Source organism: Equus caballus, chromosome 18, assembly GCF_041296265.1.
Source record: "Equus caballus isolate H_3958 breed thoroughbred chromosome 18, TB-T2T, whole genome shotgun sequence".
Lineage (NCBI taxonomy): Eukaryota > Metazoa > Chordata > Mammalia > Perissodactyla > Equidae > Equus > Equus caballus.
Window position 1 is genome coordinate 51675662 of NC_091701.1, and position 15218 is coordinate 51690879.

General features: G+C 36.6%; 1 protein-coding gene across 20 annotated transcripts in view; it reads left to right on the top strand.

Annotated features, from left to right (window-relative positions):
* Positions 1 to 4555, top strand: part of DYNC1I2 (dynein cytoplasmic 1 intermediate chain 2) — a 51936-nt gene extending 47381 nt beyond the window's left edge. For 12 of the 20 annotated variants that reach the window (XM_070241233.1, XM_023623118.2, XM_070241236.1 and 9 more), the window contains 3 exons: positions 919 to 1059; positions 2511 to 2636; positions 3906 to 4555. In XM_070241233.1, the coding sequence (XP_070097334.1) occupies positions 919 to 1059; positions 2511 to 2636; positions 3906 to 4019 (381 nt within the window). In that variant the 3' untranslated portion in view covers positions 4020 to 4555. The remainder of the gene's footprint in view (positions 1 to 918; positions 1060 to 2510; positions 2637 to 3905) is intronic. The other 8 variants (XM_070241237.1, XM_070241235.1, XM_070241241.1 and 5 more) reach the window with 1 other exon arrangement.
* Positions 4556 to 15218: the final 10663 nt, after the last annotated feature.

Below are 15218 nucleotides of genomic sequence, written 5' to 3' on the forward strand. Positions count from 1 at the left end.
AAGGATAGCTTTCCAGTTTCGTAATCTAGGTTAAGCTCTTCTGTGTTTTTTGCAAAGTGAATATATATCTGTATCCATCTGTCTCGTACTTTCTGAGACGTGCCTTTTCTTTTCTCTCCACCACTTTTATCTGAACCTTCTCTTTCCTTTGTCCTATTGTGCCGTATTCCATAACTTGGATTCTACTCCCAGCGGTTTCTCTTTGGTGAGACTTTGTCTTGAAAGGGAGCTTTGGTTTATTAACTTTTAGAGTTTACAGGGCTCAGATTGCACCATTAAACCTTACTTATATCACATTGAAGTCTGCTTGCATTTATTTATAAATGGGATCTGTCAAACTCCCTCCCAGTTCCTACTGCTGTTCTCAGACTGGCCCCTACACTGTCCAGTGAGCATTCGCCGTTGACTATGAGGCTCTTCTTTGCTGTTCTCCAGGTGTCAGAAGCCCTTGTACCTTCCCACAGTCTTCCCGCACAGATGCTCATACTGTGCAGGTCTTGTAGTAGTCAGAGGTTTGTTGCCACCCACTTACATTTGGAGTTTTGTCTCCTGATTTTGTTGTAGATGCTGTCTGTGAATCTTTACTTTTGCTATCATCATTGCTTTGTCTGGGCTTATTGGGAGATTTAGCGGAAATTCAAAAAGTACACTGCCATTGCTATCATCTTCCCAGAATCCTCTTATTGACAAATGTTTTTAAAGTACATTCTATTCCCTTTCTTGAACAGTATGATGTCTACAAGTTAAAAAAAAAATTCAACCCAATAGTTGATTATTAGTTCATAACTCTGGGTAATTCTGTAGTGAAACAAATTATAGGAACTTTTTCTAGGCTGAGTTAAATATCGTAAAATTTTATCATACTTGTTGAATGTATGTCATATTTTGACAGTGCTAAGAATCAACTTTTCTTTTCAGAATAACAAGCCTTTGTACTCATTTGAAGATAATTCAGACTATGTTTATGATGTTATGTGGTCACCCACCCACCCAGCCTTGTTTGCCTGTGTGGATGGCATGGGGAGGCTGGATTTGTGGAATCTCAACAATGACACCGAGGTGAGCAGGAAAATAACAAAAATTGCACTGAAAAATAGAAAATTGGAGATTTATTGAATAATTTGTGAAATTCCTTTTATCCCAAGGAATGTGAAAGGGCCCCGTGATTGTATCTTTATCACAAAGAAACCAAATCAGCTTTGTACCCTAAATAATAAACAGCATGCTGTGCGGTACTGAAGGGAGAAATAATGTTGCCAAGAGCACTGGGGCATTTCCTTTTACTTCTGAAAAGCACTATCATGTCTCTAATGTCCTGGCAAAGTCTCATTCATAAGGCAACTGGGATATTTTTCATTCATAGTCTAGAAAGCAGATAGTTTCAGGCTGTTGAAATATGTTAACCTTAATTCTGAATTACTAAATTATCTCTTAGCCTTGATAGAGCTGTATGTCATCCATAAACATTAGTCTTAGCCTGACTTGTTTGAATGAAGGAAAAATGTATCTTGATGACTTGTGCTATAAAGGATTGAAAACAGTGTTACGGTTACTATAAAATGAATATAGAAACCGTCAAATTTCCTAATTGTTAATACTAAAATCACTTATTGACAGTGAAATTTAACTGCAGCTATTATTTATTTTTAGCCAAGTGTATTTTTACCAGCTTAGAGAGGCTTAAAATTCTTAGAATTAGCAGTTTTATCATTAACAGTAATTTTTCTCTGTAACAATTTTGGCATTCTGGAGAGTTAAATTAATCATTTGGGGATGACTGGCATCAATTAGAAGGATTATTTTTTAATCAGATTTCAAAAATTTTAAAAATTTTATTGTGCTTCTAGACTGAGTCAAACATTTAATGTTAGCTCTGTGTGTGGCAAATAAATCTCTTTCTCCTCAGCATAGGAAAGGTGCAGTCAGATTCCAAGGGGCTGGTGCCATTGTGTTGGTGCCATCGTCCTGCCCTGCTCTAGACAGCTCGTGTGAACAAGGGGCTTTGGAAAGACTCATACTGTACCTTCAGTATGAACTGTTTCTAGAAACTGTGGATTAAATCACAGGTTTCAGCTGACAGAGTTGCAAGCTACAAATGTAATTCCTGTCTTCTAAAATTGAACCATAATCTATTTATGAGGGCTTTTGAAATGTTTCTTTAAAAGGGGGTTTCAGCCATCTGTTTTCAAACAGCTTGATTTCTTAAAGAAGTTAAAACAACAAAGAGTCCTCTATTAAAGGGAAGATCTTTCAAAATGATGTATCCAGTCATGTGAGAATTTCTTATATAAGGACTTAAGTTATTTTCCCAAACCATTTTCAAGGATTGACCATAATGTCATTTATCATATATCACTGAACGGGAAGAAAGTTGGGAAAATTCTTTATGTATTTTCGTCTTTGTTTTAAAAAATGTAGCCAGATTGGAAGAAAGAAGAATTACTGTTTTACATGTTTATAGAAATCTTGATGAAACTTTTAACACTGCACTATATTTTAAATGACTATAGGTACCAACTGCCAGCATTTCCGTGGAGGGTAATCCTGCACTTAATCGTGTAAGATGGACCCATTCAGGAAGAGAGATTGCCGTGGGTGATTCGGAAGGACAGATTGTTATATATGATGTGGGAGAGGTATGGGGTTCACTGCCTATAATTTGACACATCTATTTAGCTTTCACAGCCTTGTAGTGATGGTATCTTCTAGGCTAAAATTAGTCTTTGAGGTTCAGGAATTGTATAAACCATATGATTGTAAAGGTAAAACTTACTTTCCACCACAGAAGTGAGTCTTGAGATTAATTTTTTTCTAAACTGGATGTCCTGTGTCCCCATGCAAGGGTTGGCTGTATACAGTGCCCAGGAGTGATTTCCTCCTTTTTATCCCTGGGTAGCACCTTCTTCATTCTTTCTTTTGTTATGCCTTATGATTCCCCATCATCTCTGGACACCCCCACAGCCTCTAACAATTGGATCTAGAGGGAAGTAGATGGAATCATTTAGAACAGCCACTTGAACTATCCACAGAGATGGAATTGCTTTGCATCTGCAGTGTCCAATATGGTAGCCACTAGCTACAGATGGCTATTGAACACTTGGGTTGTGTAGCCACAGCTGTGGCTAGTACAACTGAAGAACTGAATTTTAGGTTTTATTTGATTTTAAGTAATATAAACGTAAATAGTCATATGTGGATGGTAGTTACCATATTGGATATCACTGTCCGATCTAATCTAATCTAACCTGGTGGATTTAGAAGTAGACACATCCATTTGCCACACTGAATGGTCTGTGCCCTAATTTAGCAATTCGGATTCCTCCAATATTATAATGATTGTTATAAAAAATATTTGGTCATCGGACTGCTTCAGTGAGGCAAAAGCATACAAACCTCTTTTCCCCTTTTGCTATTGGTACATCACTAAAGTGCGAAGAAGTAGCATACCGTCTGATGAAAGGAGTAAGATATCAAGAAAGGTTATCTTATGCTCCAAACAAAAATAAATACTTATAAGAAACCAGCTTTTATGAACCATGCTTCAAAAACTATTTCATACCAGGAATGGTGCAAGAAGCAAAAATTTTTAAGGAATTCTTCCCCACCTGGAAAATACACGACATGGTGCACAGGAGTTATATTTACAGAGCATAATTGTTATTCTCTCTTGCACTGATGGTGGTAATAGAAAAATCATTTCTGAGGCTGTCACAACACACTTCACAAACACTATCTTTTGTTTCAACATGTTGTAAATTATTGTTATAGTCACTGTAATTATGGAAAGGCCATTCAGGTCAATTATTAGTTTTTAAGGGAAAAATTACTTGAAAACAAACTAAATAATATTAGGTAAGATGGTCTTTTATTTCATTATACATAAAACCTTGTTTTTCTTTTAACAGCAGATTGCTGTCCCCCGAAATGATGAATGGGCACGGTTCGGCAGAACACTCGCAGAAATTAATGCAAACAGGGCTGATGCAGAGGAGGAAGCAGCTGCCCGAATACCTGCTTAGCTCCTGAAAAGGGGATATGTAGCCTTAGTGGATTTGGGGAAGACTCTTAGTAGATCCTAAGACCATTTGCATGCTTCTGTCTAAATGATAGTTCAAAGGAAATTTTGTGGATTAAACCGTGGACTTAATGCAGCAAGCAAATCTTACAATGTCCCTTTTTATATAACATGCATCTCGTTTTGGATTTGTGTCACTTTTAATACAGCTGATTGACTTTACAGAATGCAGCCTTTTCTGAATTCTTATACACAGGTGTATATTTGGTATTAGTTATTCTTTTGAATTCTTTTCAACTTATTAACACTCTATACAGTTATTTCTAAAGCACAGATTAAATAAGTTCTGCATATTTTTAAATAATCACAAGTCCCTCTTATATTTAATGTTCTCACTAACCATAATATGTAGGAATGTTGTTTATTCTTAGCCATAGCATGCATACATCTATACAAGTTCCACTCTAATATCCTGTTTCTTCTTTGTAATTCATGTGATAGCTATCTATAAATAAAAACAAATATGCTTAACTTTTCAAATGTTCATTTTGATTTACTCCTTGCAATTTTAATTTTTCTCTTTTATAAAGTATCTTTTTTTCATATCTTTCTTTAAGCTCCTGTTGAAATCAGCCACCTCAAATCTCATAAAACTTGGTGCCTTAACTATACCATACAGTATACTGTAGATCTCCCAGTGCATTGTGAACTGATGTTTAGATTATGTGTCAGTGAAAAAATTTCTCCTAGGTTAACTTTTGCTTTACTCTCTTATTTTCTTCCCATCTAAGATATATTTAGTATAAAGAATAAACAGAAAGCTGCCTTTTATTTTCACTGATTGAGATTACTGTGTATGTGAGCTCTCTGAGACTAAAACCTTTGAGAGAAATTGATTTCAGGATTGCAATAGCCATGAAAGAAAAGTGCTCAAAGGGATTTTGTCACTGAATCAACTCTACATCTTGAGATCTGTTACCACAAACTTGTCTACAAGTCTGAAAGGTAAGTGATAAATATCTAAGAATTATTGTTGAAATCAACCTTTTTCAGGATTAGAGGAAAGGATGATGATGAGATCTTGATTTTATCTACTTTAAATTGTCCATTTCCTTGATCTTGACCTTTTGTCCTAAAGTTTCTGTCATTTATTCAACAGAACATGAATTAGGAAGGAAGAATAGAAATCAGAATTTGAACATTTTTGTTTAATTTTTTAAAATAATTCTAACAAAGATCTTTTGGGAGCTAAATTTCCAAATAATAAGACTTCTTAACTGTGAGTATTGTATAGTTTAAGGAATAACTGACCAGGAATATTAGACCCAAACTCTAGTTCTAGTTCTGGCATTCATAAGAAGTGTGATTTCAGCCAAGTCTTTCCATCTGTTTATGCCTCCTTCTTTTTAGCTAGGAATTAAGTTTGGATTAGATGATTTCTAAATTTCCTTCCAGCTCTGAAATTATTAATTGTAATTACTTCAGGCTTTTCTCCATTTTTATATATTCAGTTTTCATAAATTAATAACCCATATTTGCCTATTATATACCAAAGGTAAGTTCTTGATAGCAGCAGGCAAATATCTCAGGTTATTTCATGGTAGCAATGTCTGTGAGTCAAAAGTTCAGTTTCAGCAGGGTCACACTGCCTTTGTATAGAAAAATTCTTGTAATCATTGTAATAGTTATTTTTGCCCTCAGTGTATCAAAATGAATAGGAAAGGGGAAAACATAATTATGACTAAGGTTGCAGATCCAGAGATGTGGCAAATCAGATGCTCATTGGACTCAATTTGATGTGTTCAATGGTCAAAGAATAAAATTGGTAAGTATTTGCAAAAATACTTATCACCAAAGAGTTTTTGCTTTTGGGGAATAACTTCTCCCTCTTCTCTCCAAAAAATGCAGTGTGGATCTTTGCCCATTTAACTTTAGTCTGCGTTTTTAGGAACACACGAATTTAATGTGAGGAATTGCCTTTTAAGGTTGACTATGTAGTACCAAAAGAGAAAGTACTGAGACTATCAATGTTGTGTAAAATCTTCTAACAGATTAAGCTGACTAGAAAAGTGTAGCACAGCTCTTTACATTTTTGGAATTGAAAACCTTATAATTTTGAAAAACATCCAGTTATGGAAATTGTACTTTCTTTGTTACCAGTTACACTTTTTTTCTGAATAGAAAACAAGCCATAGCTTTCTGGCTAATTTCTTACTTGTGTTTATTGTTTGGTTATTCTCTTTTTCAGTGAAAGGTTAAAGACTTTTGGTTACCCTTGTTTGTGTTGAGGAAGAATATTCAGTTTTTCAGACAATAATTAACTTGGAATAAATCTCAGAAATAATCATTTTTTTCGTATCATTTAAACCAAAAAACCAAAAATTCATTGGTAGAAGTGTCTTCCTGTTTATAGATCCAGTTCCCTACAAAGTTTACAGATTCTCTAATAAATTATTGTTGTAATAATTGCTGAGATACTGCATCTTGAAGGAATGGATGACTTAAAATTTAGGAAGAGGAACTAAAGGAAAGTAATGGTAGTGATGATCCTTGTCTTGCGACATTGTAAAAATGTTGATTCATTGTGATTTGTCCTAGTACTGATAGACTGTAACCTCTACTGCTTGAACCATTTGGAAAGCAAGGGCTTGAATGAATGAATGAATGAAAATCCAGTGTGAAGCATATGATTTTTCATCTTTCATTCTATTGGGCAATGCATTTTTAAATGTCTTTTTCACAACCCCAGTATTTTAACATTGGCATTGTGATATTTTCTAAATGGAAAAAGCTGTACAGTTAGGTGTATATCAAAGAGAATGGAGCTCCAGTTACAGCTCTAGCTGTTCAACGGCTGGGAGAACCGAGTTGTTTCAAACATGACATAGCATACAAGGTGGTGGTGTTGTGGCTGAATCTTGGGCGTAAGTCTGGGGTAAAAACGCATCAGGTTTGCCTTGTTTGATGATTTAGTGATGAGATTCCCATTGAGATTTTTTTTTCTCAGGCTACACTGAGGCAAGAATGGAGTGATTGCTTTTCTGCTACTACTATCTTGCTGATTGCTAGGCAAATAGGGGACCTCATAGGTTTGGGGAAAATGCCTGGGAATCTTTTTTTGACTCATTAAAAAGTGCTGGGAAATTATTTACTTGGAGATCTCGTTTACAGATTCTGGGGGCTTCTAGTGGCTACCAAAGAATTGGAAAGTTGCCCCAAAGGCAAGAAGAAAAGAACACCCACGTTCAATATTTCTTTTGAAGTAGAGGATTACAATTAAGAACATTCTTTTAACCAATTTACTCAATCTTACTGCCCCCAAAAGGTAATAATTTGCTTGTACTTAGTGTACTGTATTTTTAAAATCCTTTTCACATATAAGAAAAAGGTTTTAGAAAAAGATCCTACAATCCTAACCAGAATGCCAACTGGAAGACTTTGAATAGTCATCACATTGTAATGCTTTTCTCAATAGGCTGATGCTCTCAGACCTTTTGTTGAACTTTAGATATACAGATTCTCCTTCTGCCTGCCATGTTCACAATTTCCCAACTTCTTAAAGTTCAAATGGATTTCAGGTATTTAAGTTTTCAGTATGTAGCTTCTAGCCACTGATAGTTTCAACACAGCCAATCAGAAATCTTTTACAAACTTTTCTAAAATTACAGTATTTTGTGTTGTTAGTTTCATAGCAGGAATCTCAGTTTTGACTTCTTAATATTCCATTACCAGTTCCCAGTCAGAGGATGAAACAGCTTGCATTCAGGTAAGCTTTCAGAAAGGTCTGTTTCACTTTGTGAGGTCATTTATTCAGGTCTCTGGTAATGTATTATCCTGCCTCTCTTTAATGTACTTGATTTGGTCGGAAAGCTGTGGGGCAGTGATTGGGTAGGGTGTGGAACACACCTACGTGGTGCTGAGCATGCAGAGACCTGACTCTCTGACTCTGGAAATCAGCTATACCACCGGTAAGGCTTTGATGGCAAGTAATTTTATCTTTTGTGAATTTTTGTACTAGATTTTTTTTAAAACTTTTTTTCTGAACAAAGCAATGGAAATGCTTTGGAACAAAATCTCTTATACTTAAGGGTGGCCTGGTATACAAGAAAAAGAACACTGGGCTCAAAAGTCCCAAGTTCTATTCTTGATACTCCCATTACCAGTAATGTCACCTGAGACAAGGATCAGTATCTCATCTGTTAAGTGAGGAAAATATTTGCTTTCTGTGAAGATTACATGAGTTATTGTGTATGTGAAGACTTTTGTGAATTATAAAGTACCACACAAATAGGAGATTTTAATTCTTTTTGATTTGTTTTTTTTAAGAATACAGGAAAGGAGAGAGACCATTTTGTGTAGCCATCTGTGCACTGTAACAAGAGCTCATCTTCTAAGGATTAAGTGGCTTAGTGTTTAAGAGAAAATTTTTTTTTAATTCTAAGAAATCACATCACAATTTGAACCCTCAGATGTTTAGGAGTAGCAGTGAACTGAGGGAAAAATACTAATATACTTTTCCTAGGAATGTTGTCTCTTATTACATTCTGTGGAAAAATTATAAATTACGCTAGTAGAAAAAAATGACCCACTCTGAATTTCCAGCCTGAACTCAGCTGTTGCTCTTATGTTAGCTATGTGTAGAACATGCATTGTGCTATCTGCTGCATTAGAAAAGAGGAGGTGGAACCCCGTTTTCAAATCAGTGAGAAAATAAACTTGGTTCAAGACTACCCAATTACATTATAGCAGAACTAGAATCAGTCACTTCCACAAAAATCTGGGGAACAGCAGTTATTCAAATGTTACAACTTATGTAGTACTCTTCCTTCTTCCCTAGGATCAGTCCCTTGGAAATAATACATACTCATTGTAGGAAGATGATCACTAGAAGGAGGAGCTTCAGTCCTTGGGGACCTGTGTGTAGCTGTCAGGCTTAGAGGAAGCCCTAAGATTTGTCCTGCAGGAATAGCTTTTATCTAACTCACATCTGGATTGGCAGATCTCTGTTGACTCACTGTACCCAAAATTTGATTTCCAGAAGTAAGTCAAAACCTGAGTTGTTCATGAAAACCAATTGAGCAAGAACTTGGTAACATGACTAAGCCCTTCCTCACAGGCCTCATTTCCAATATTTGATAGAGTCATGAATTTGTCAGTACTTTGAGGGTCATTAGATGGATTTGAAGGAAACTTAATCTTCTAAAGGCAAAAGAAATGGCCTTAGCCCTCCTGAAACTCAGGATCTACTTGAGTAGAATTTGTATCAATTGAGAAAAAGGACTTTTGTATTTTGTGTTGCAGATCACATAAGGAGTAAGGTGTGATTCGTGGAAGACTGCCCCCTGGGTTTCCCGGTTCCTCATCTTAGGCCAGTCCTTCATCTCTAGCCCTTCGTCCTCTCTGTTGTAAACTGAATGCTGCAGTAATATCAGTGTTACAAGAGAATAACTGAAATAATACATGCACATAGATCAAAAGCCCTAAAAGGCTAATTGAATTATCAACATGATGTACTTGAGTTGAAATTATATCAACTGAGAGGAAACAATTGACTACAGAATCCTAATGTTTGGTTGGTAGATAAACCCCTTAAAAACCTGGTGGTCCTGAGATTTGTATTGCTAGTTCAAAGTGTCTCGGACTTAGAGTCAACTTGTGTTGAAACTCAGTTAACCATACCTTTGAATAAATATGGCTTCACCCCTATAAGCTTACTTCCTCATCTACAGCTTCACAGGGCTGTTATAGAATTAAACCAGAATACATGTGAAAATGAAGCACTATAAAAATATGAGGCAGTACTTTTATGGGAGGTGATGAGTAAGTAACCTTCAACAGGTTCAATAACTGCTCTTCAGTAGCTCCTACAAGTTTACAGCTTCTATCTCTTGCTGTTAGAGGTTAAAAACAAGCTCTTGCAAATTCAGAGATCTCTGCCGACACTTCTGCTTTACCACACAAGGCTTTCTGGCTTGATCAGTTAGGATTCCCTTCTAATCTAATCTTTGTTTTTAGCTTCCTCTACTGAGAGGGACCACAACAACCAGTATGAAATAAGTTTCAAAGAAATAGAATTGGGAAGATCTACTCAAAGATCTTCCATCAACACTTAATGTATGTCTCTTGTTTCCAAAGTTTGTTTCCTCTGCCTTATAAAGAACTGGTCTTTGTACATTCTGACCATGTAGTATTAATAACTGGTAGCATTTATTGAGTGTTTGCTAAATGATTATATATACAGTCATGTGCTGCATAATGATGTTTTGGTCAACAATGGACCGCGTATACAGCAGTGGTCCCATAAGATCAGTACCACATAGCCAAGGTGTGTAATAAGCTACACCATCTAGGTTTGTGTAAGTTCACTCTATGATGTTCACACAATGACAAAATTGCCAAACAAAGCATTTCTCAGAATGTATCGTCATCGGCAAGCAACACATGACAGTATATACATACATATACATATTCTCATTTATCCTAGCTCCCCTATAATGTGGGAACTATTCTGATTACTAATTTACAAAAACACACAAATTTGAACCAATTTCTGTGGGCCTGATTTGAAGGTAGTTTCCATAGTGTAAATGTTCCCACATGGCCAATAGCAAACCTCCAATGTAATGTCACTGAACATGGAGTTGGGAAGATAGACATATAATGAGTTCTCACTGATCTAGTGCAAACCAGATCCAGCATATCACTGGGTTTGGGGACATTAAGTGACTCACAATCTAGGAACTAAACCCAGGCGGTCTGATTTTAGAGCTGTGTTGTTAACCACTATACTACTTTGCCGTTATGATTTTATCAACCAATTGGTCAGTTTTTTATTCGGATAAAGCTACATACAGTGCCACATGCTTAAAACACCATAAAGCAACTCTGTAAGAGGAATTAGGATTAATCTTCTGGCTTCTAGGAACCTACAAAGTGACGGTCGAACTTTCCATTGTTCTGGTTGACTCAAACTGCTGCAAGAAGCAGGTTAGACACAGGAATGTAAGTTTCCACTGGCTGAAGAAGATGGCAGTAGTATCCTTCCCTACAACTGTGCAGGACTCCCTTGTAGCATCTCTGTTAGCAAGGACTCTACCTGAAACCCATTTAGAAATCCGTACCTTTCTCCTTCCTAGGCCCTCCTCTAACATTTGCAGGCCTTGAGGTGATAGGTCAAAATATCTCAATGTTACAAAATCAAGCTAACAAGCTGTTAAATTATGTTTACAACATGCACATACAGCTTGGATTTTAGAATCTTCAGACTTCTCAGAATTCCATCTCAGAAGGTGGCAGCCAGGGGAGAACCAGCCCACAACCCCATTCCTCTCTTCTTCCATCAGCTCCGTCTGTTCTATGACAGGCCTCAAAGAAACACTTGTGGATTCTTCAGCTTGCATGCCTAAGTTATGTGCCCCTGAAAATAGCCATCTCTTGGCCACCCTTTAGATTTAGTAGAGTGTTTTGGGGAAGATGGACCTGGTTGAAGAGGCTCATGCAGGCCCTGGAAGCTGAGCTGTTTATGCAGGAAATTTGAGTCCCAGGTACCTTGAACATAATCTAAAATGGAACAAAATGGGCTCCAGGTGGGCATTTCCTATTGGCCCTGCAGACTCTGTGCACCTTGGAAAGGGGTGCAGCTACCGGAACACCTAGACATAGAGTTCTTGATTTAAGAGGCCCCCTAAAATGAGGCAGCTAAGGATAGTGCTGGGCCTTTTCTCTTAAAATCAACTGAGTGGTTTTTTTTTTTTATTGAAGTATTATTAACATATAAGTTTAAGGTGTGCAACATGTTAATTTGATACATTTATATATTGCAATATATAAGTAGCATGTAGCATGACAGAGGTGTAGCATTATAATAGCTTTCCATTATATATATATACCACAACTTCTTTATCCATTCATCTGTTGATGGACTCTCAGGTTGTTTCCATATCTTGGCTATTGTGAATAATGTTGCGATAAACATAGGAGTGCCTGTATCTCTTTGATATCCTGTTTTCATTTCCTTTGGATATATACCCATAAGTGGAATTGCTGGATCATATGGTAGTTCTATTTTTAATTTTTTGAGGAGCCTCCATACTGTTTTCCATAATGGTTACACCAATTTATATTCCCACCAACACTGTACAAGGGTTCCCTTATCCTCACATCCTCACTGGCACTTACCTCTTGTCTTCTTGATAGCCATTCTGACATGTATGAGGTGATATCTCATTGTAGTTTTGATTTGCATTTCCCTGATGATTAGTGATGTTGAGCACTTACCTATGGACATCTGGATGTCTTCTTTGAAAAAATGTCTGTTTAGTTCTTAGGCCGTTCTTTTTCCCCCAAGGAAGATTCTCCCTGGACTAACATCTGTTGCCAATCTTCCTCTTTTTGTATGTGAGCTGCTGCCACAGCATGACCACTGACAGATGAGTGGTGTAGGTCCACATCCTGGAACCAAACCTGGGTCACCAAAGCAGAGCGTGCTGAACTTAACCACCAGGGCACAAGGCCTGGCCCACCTATGCCCATTTTTTATTGGATTATTTTTATTGGATTTGGATTTTCATTATTGAGTTGTATGACTTCTTTATATATTTTGGATATTAACCCCTTATCTGACATATGGTTTGCCAATATTGTCTCCCATTCCACAGGTTGCCTTTTCCGTTTTATTATTGTTTCTTTGGTTCTGCAGGAGCCATTTAGTTTGACTGTAGTCCCACCTGTTGATTTTTGTTTCTGTTGCTTGCTTTTAGTGTCATATCCAAAATATTGCAAAGACCAGTATCAAGGAGCTTTTTCTCTATGTTTTCTTCTAGGAGTTTTATGGTATTAGGTCTTATGTTTAAGTCTTTAATCCATTGAGAGTTAATTTTTTTGAGTAAAGTAGGGGTCTAATTTTCATTTTTCTTCATGGGGTTATCCAGTTTTCCCAACACCATTTGTTGAAGAGACTGTCCTTTCTACATTGATTGTTGTTGCCTCCCCTATCAAATATTAGTGGACTGTATATACAGGGGTTTATTTCTGGGCTCTTTATTCTGTTCCATTAGTCCATGTGTCTGCTTTATGCTAGTACCATACTGTTTTAATTACTATAGCTTTGTAGTATACTTTGAATTCAGGGAGTGTGATGCCTCTGGCTTTTTTCTTTCTCAGGATTGCTTTGGCTATTCAGGGTCTTTTGTGGTCCCATACGAATTTTAGGATTGTTTTCTCTATTTCTGTGAAAAATGCCATTGGAATTTTAATAAGGATTGTAGATGGCTTTGGGTAGTATAGATATTTTAACAATATTAATTCTGATCCATGAACATGGGATATCTTTCCCTTTGTGACTTCATTTTCTTTCATCAGGGTCTTGCAGTTTTCATTGTACAGATCTTCTTCACTTCGTTGATTAAATTTGTTCTTAACTATTTTATTTATTTATTTTTAATGACACCTGAGCTAACATCTGTTGCCAATCTTTTTTTTTCCTTCTTTTTCTCCCCAAACCCGCCCCCCCCCCTCCCCGACCCAGTACATAGTTGTATATTCCAGTTGTAGGTTCTTCTGGTTATGCTGTATGGGACACTGCCTCAGCATGGCTTGATGAGCGGTGCTAGATCTGCACCCAGGATCTGAACTGGCGAAACCCTGGGACCACTGAAGCAGAGCGCACGAACTTAACCACTTGGCCATGGGGCCGGCCCCCAGTATTTTATTGGTTTTGATGCTATTGTAAGTGGGATAGTTTTATTTCTTTTTCAGGTGTTTTGTTGTTACGTTTCATTGTATAGAAACGTAACTGAGTCTGTATGTTGATTTTATATCCTGCAACTTTGAGCCTGTGTGTCCTTTAAGCTAAAGTGAGTCTTTAGTACGCAGCATATAGTTGGGTCTTGTTTGTTTGTTTTTATCCATCCAGCTACTCTGTTCCTTTTGATTTGGTGAATTCACTCTATTTGTATTTAGAGTTATTACTGATATGTACAGACTTATTATTAATGCCATCTTATTAATTGCTTTCTGATTGTTTTGTATTTCTATTGTTTTTCCCCCCTCTTTTTCTGCTTACCTTTGTAAATTGGTGATTTTCCATGGTGGTGTCTTCTGTTTCCCCTTTCATTATCTTTCATGAATCTGCTCTAGGTTTTTGCTTTGTAGTTACCATGAGGCTTACATAAAACATCTCATAGATAAATCAGTCCATTTTAAACTGATAGCAACTTAATTTCAGTCACGAACAAAGAGTCACCCTTTTGCTCATCCTTTTATATTTTTGATGTCATTACTTACCTCTTTTTATATTGTCTTCATTAACAAATTATAGTATCTATAATGATTTTTAATGTCTTCTCCTTTAACCTTTATACTATAGTTAAGTGGTTAACAAACCATCCTATTACAGAATTAGAGTTTTCTGACTGTATATTTAACTTTACCAGTGTCTTGTATACTTGCTTATGTTTTCATGTCACTGATTAGCATCCTTTCACTTCAGCTTGAGCTCCTTTCAGCATTTCTTGCAAGGCAGATCTAGTGGTGATGAATCCCTTAGCTTTTGTTTGTCTGGGAAAGTATTTCCCCTTCATATCTGAAGGATAACTTTGCTGGATAAAGTATTCTTGGCCAGCAGTTTTGTTCTTTCAACACTGAATATGTCATCCCACTCTCTCCTGAACTGTAAGGTTTCTGCTGAGAAATCTGCTGATAGCCTAATGAGGATTCCTTTGTAGGTTACAATCTTTTTTTCCCTCACTGCTTTTATGATTCTCTCTTTATCTTAATTTTTAAACAGTTTCATTATAATGTGTCTTAGAGGTCTTTTTGCATTGAGACCATAGGGTGACTTGTTAGCTTCATGAACTTGGATGTCCAGATCTCTCCCCAGGTTTGGGAAGTTCTCAACTATTATTTCTTAAATAAATTTCCTGCCCCCTTCTCCCTCTTTTTTCCTTCTGGAATGCTGACTATTCTAATATTTGTTCTTTTGATGGAATCTCATAGATCCCGTAGTCTTTCCTCACTCTTTTTCATTCTTTTTTCTGCTGTGTTATTTCAAAATTCCTGTCCTCTAGATCACTTATTCTGTATTCCATTTGCTATATTCTGCTGCAGGTGCTCTCTGTTGAATTTTTCATTTCATTCATTGAACTCTTCAGCTCCAGAATTTGTTTGGTTCTTTTTGATTTCCATCCCTTGGGTAAATATCTCA